The following is a 1632-nucleotide window of genomic DNA, read 5'->3' on the forward strand; positions in this document are numbered from 1 at the left end:
CACACGGGACGACAGGCAGCTCTCAAAGGCATAGCCAAATATGGAGTTGTTTATAACCAGCAAGACAGGATGTGGTGCCATCTTGCAATGGTGATCCTGTCTGGCTCCGTGCACCTTCCCTTGACCAAATACACACGACTGCCTTCCTGATGCCATATCACAGGCTGACTGAGCTCTCGTCACTGTCTCCACACATTTCCTCCCCTTAACTAACTTCTACACCTTTGTCATGACTGACCCAGAGTACTGGATTCTTGCCCATCTCCTACTGACCACCATCAGTCAAGGCCTCTGACTCTGAGGCTGGATAAGCCAATTTCAGATACTGTATGCTACTGTCCAGTCCAAATGTTCCACAATTTGTTTTTCTAACTGAGATCAATGAGCCATCAGCTGAAGTCACTGTCGGCAAGGTTAGAAGTTATCATCACTGCTGTCAAAATCCGGATCACAGAGCAAATTCTTCCCTCCCTTGTTACACAGGGGAGGCTCTGGGTTTTCAAAGCTGAGGTCAATGAACCAATTTATCTGCTCATCCCCCTGGGAACTGCTAGATAAGCATGCATGGTCTGGGGAGGAGTGCTGGGTAGATTGCAGGGTGTTCCCCTGTGCTGCCCTTTCTGTCTTACTGGTCCTCGCTGTTCCTCCCGGAATATGACAGGCTGACTTTGTGGAGGTTCTTGGAGCCCGCCAATAGATGAGGGGCCTTTGTGGGCTAGAAACTGGAGACTGGGGGCTGCGATGCTTCGAGATGGAATCACAGGCCTTCCTTGGAGTTTGTTCTTTCTTCCTAGCTGGAAGCCTGCTTCTCTGTGATTTCCTGGGTTGCTGCTTCTTGCCTTTCCTCCCCTTTCTTCGGGTCTTGCCTTTCTGTTCAGTTGCTGACTCTTCAAACTGGTCAAAACACATGCTTTCGTTTTCATTTTGGGGGCAGACATTCTTCATTCTGAATTCAAACTTATTTAAGTCCAGCTGTGAGGCTTCTTGGGCAATTAGATCCTGGTCATGGCCAGTCTTCTGGCTTGGGGAGCCAGAGCAGTGGTTACTGAGGTTTCTGGTGGTGACAACCCAGTTCTTGCAGCAAGTCTGCAGGCTTTTGTTCTTCAAACATTCATTTTCTCTATGGGGCCCATCTGTTGGCGATGCTCCTGCATCCCAGACACCGAGCTCCCTAGGCCTCTGGGAACTCCTACTATGATTCCCTGAAGGAGACACCTGGCCCTGTGGAGCAGATGGCTCCTCAGAGGTGCATTTTTCCTGTCTGGTAAGATGGAGGCTCTGGGTCAGAGTTGGTGAGGTCTGGGAGGTGCTGTCTTTCAGATGCCCAGCTACCAGAGGGGCAGAGATAAGGTTTTTCAGCTCTTCTATGACACCAGGCACATTGAGCTGGCCCAGCTTCTCAGAAAGCTGCTGGAAGTCCTTACTCTGCTGTGCAACTAGAACTTCAAGGTTCTTCAGGTTGGACTTCATCTCCATGAACTCAGTCTGTCTCTGGGAAAGGTAGTGAGAAAGAGGAAAGTGATGGTCACAGTAAAACGTGATAACAAGCTCCAAAACCACAGAGAAACCCTGTCTCGAAAAACCAAAATAAATAAATAAATAAATAAATAAATAAATAAATAAATAAATAAA

The 1632-nt window shown here is 48.2% G+C and overlaps 1 protein-coding gene across 1 annotated transcript in view; it reads right to left on the bottom strand.

The window, feature by feature from the left end:
* Positions 1-65: 65 nt before the first annotated feature.
* Ccdc36 (coiled-coil domain containing 36) overlaps positions 66-1632 on the bottom strand; it is a 23172-nt gene continuing 21605 nt past the window's right edge. The window contains exon 7 of the mRNA XM_013346444.2: positions 66-1491. Within this exon, the coding sequence (XP_013201898.1) occupies positions 415-1491 (1077 nt within the window). The 3' untranslated portion in view covers positions 66-414. The remainder of the gene's footprint in view (positions 1492-1632) is intronic.

Source organism: Microtus ochrogaster, chromosome 5, assembly GCF_000317375.1.
Source record: "Microtus ochrogaster isolate Prairie Vole_2 chromosome 5, MicOch1.0, whole genome shotgun sequence".
NCBI lineage: Eukaryota > Metazoa > Chordata > Mammalia > Rodentia > Cricetidae > Microtus > Microtus ochrogaster.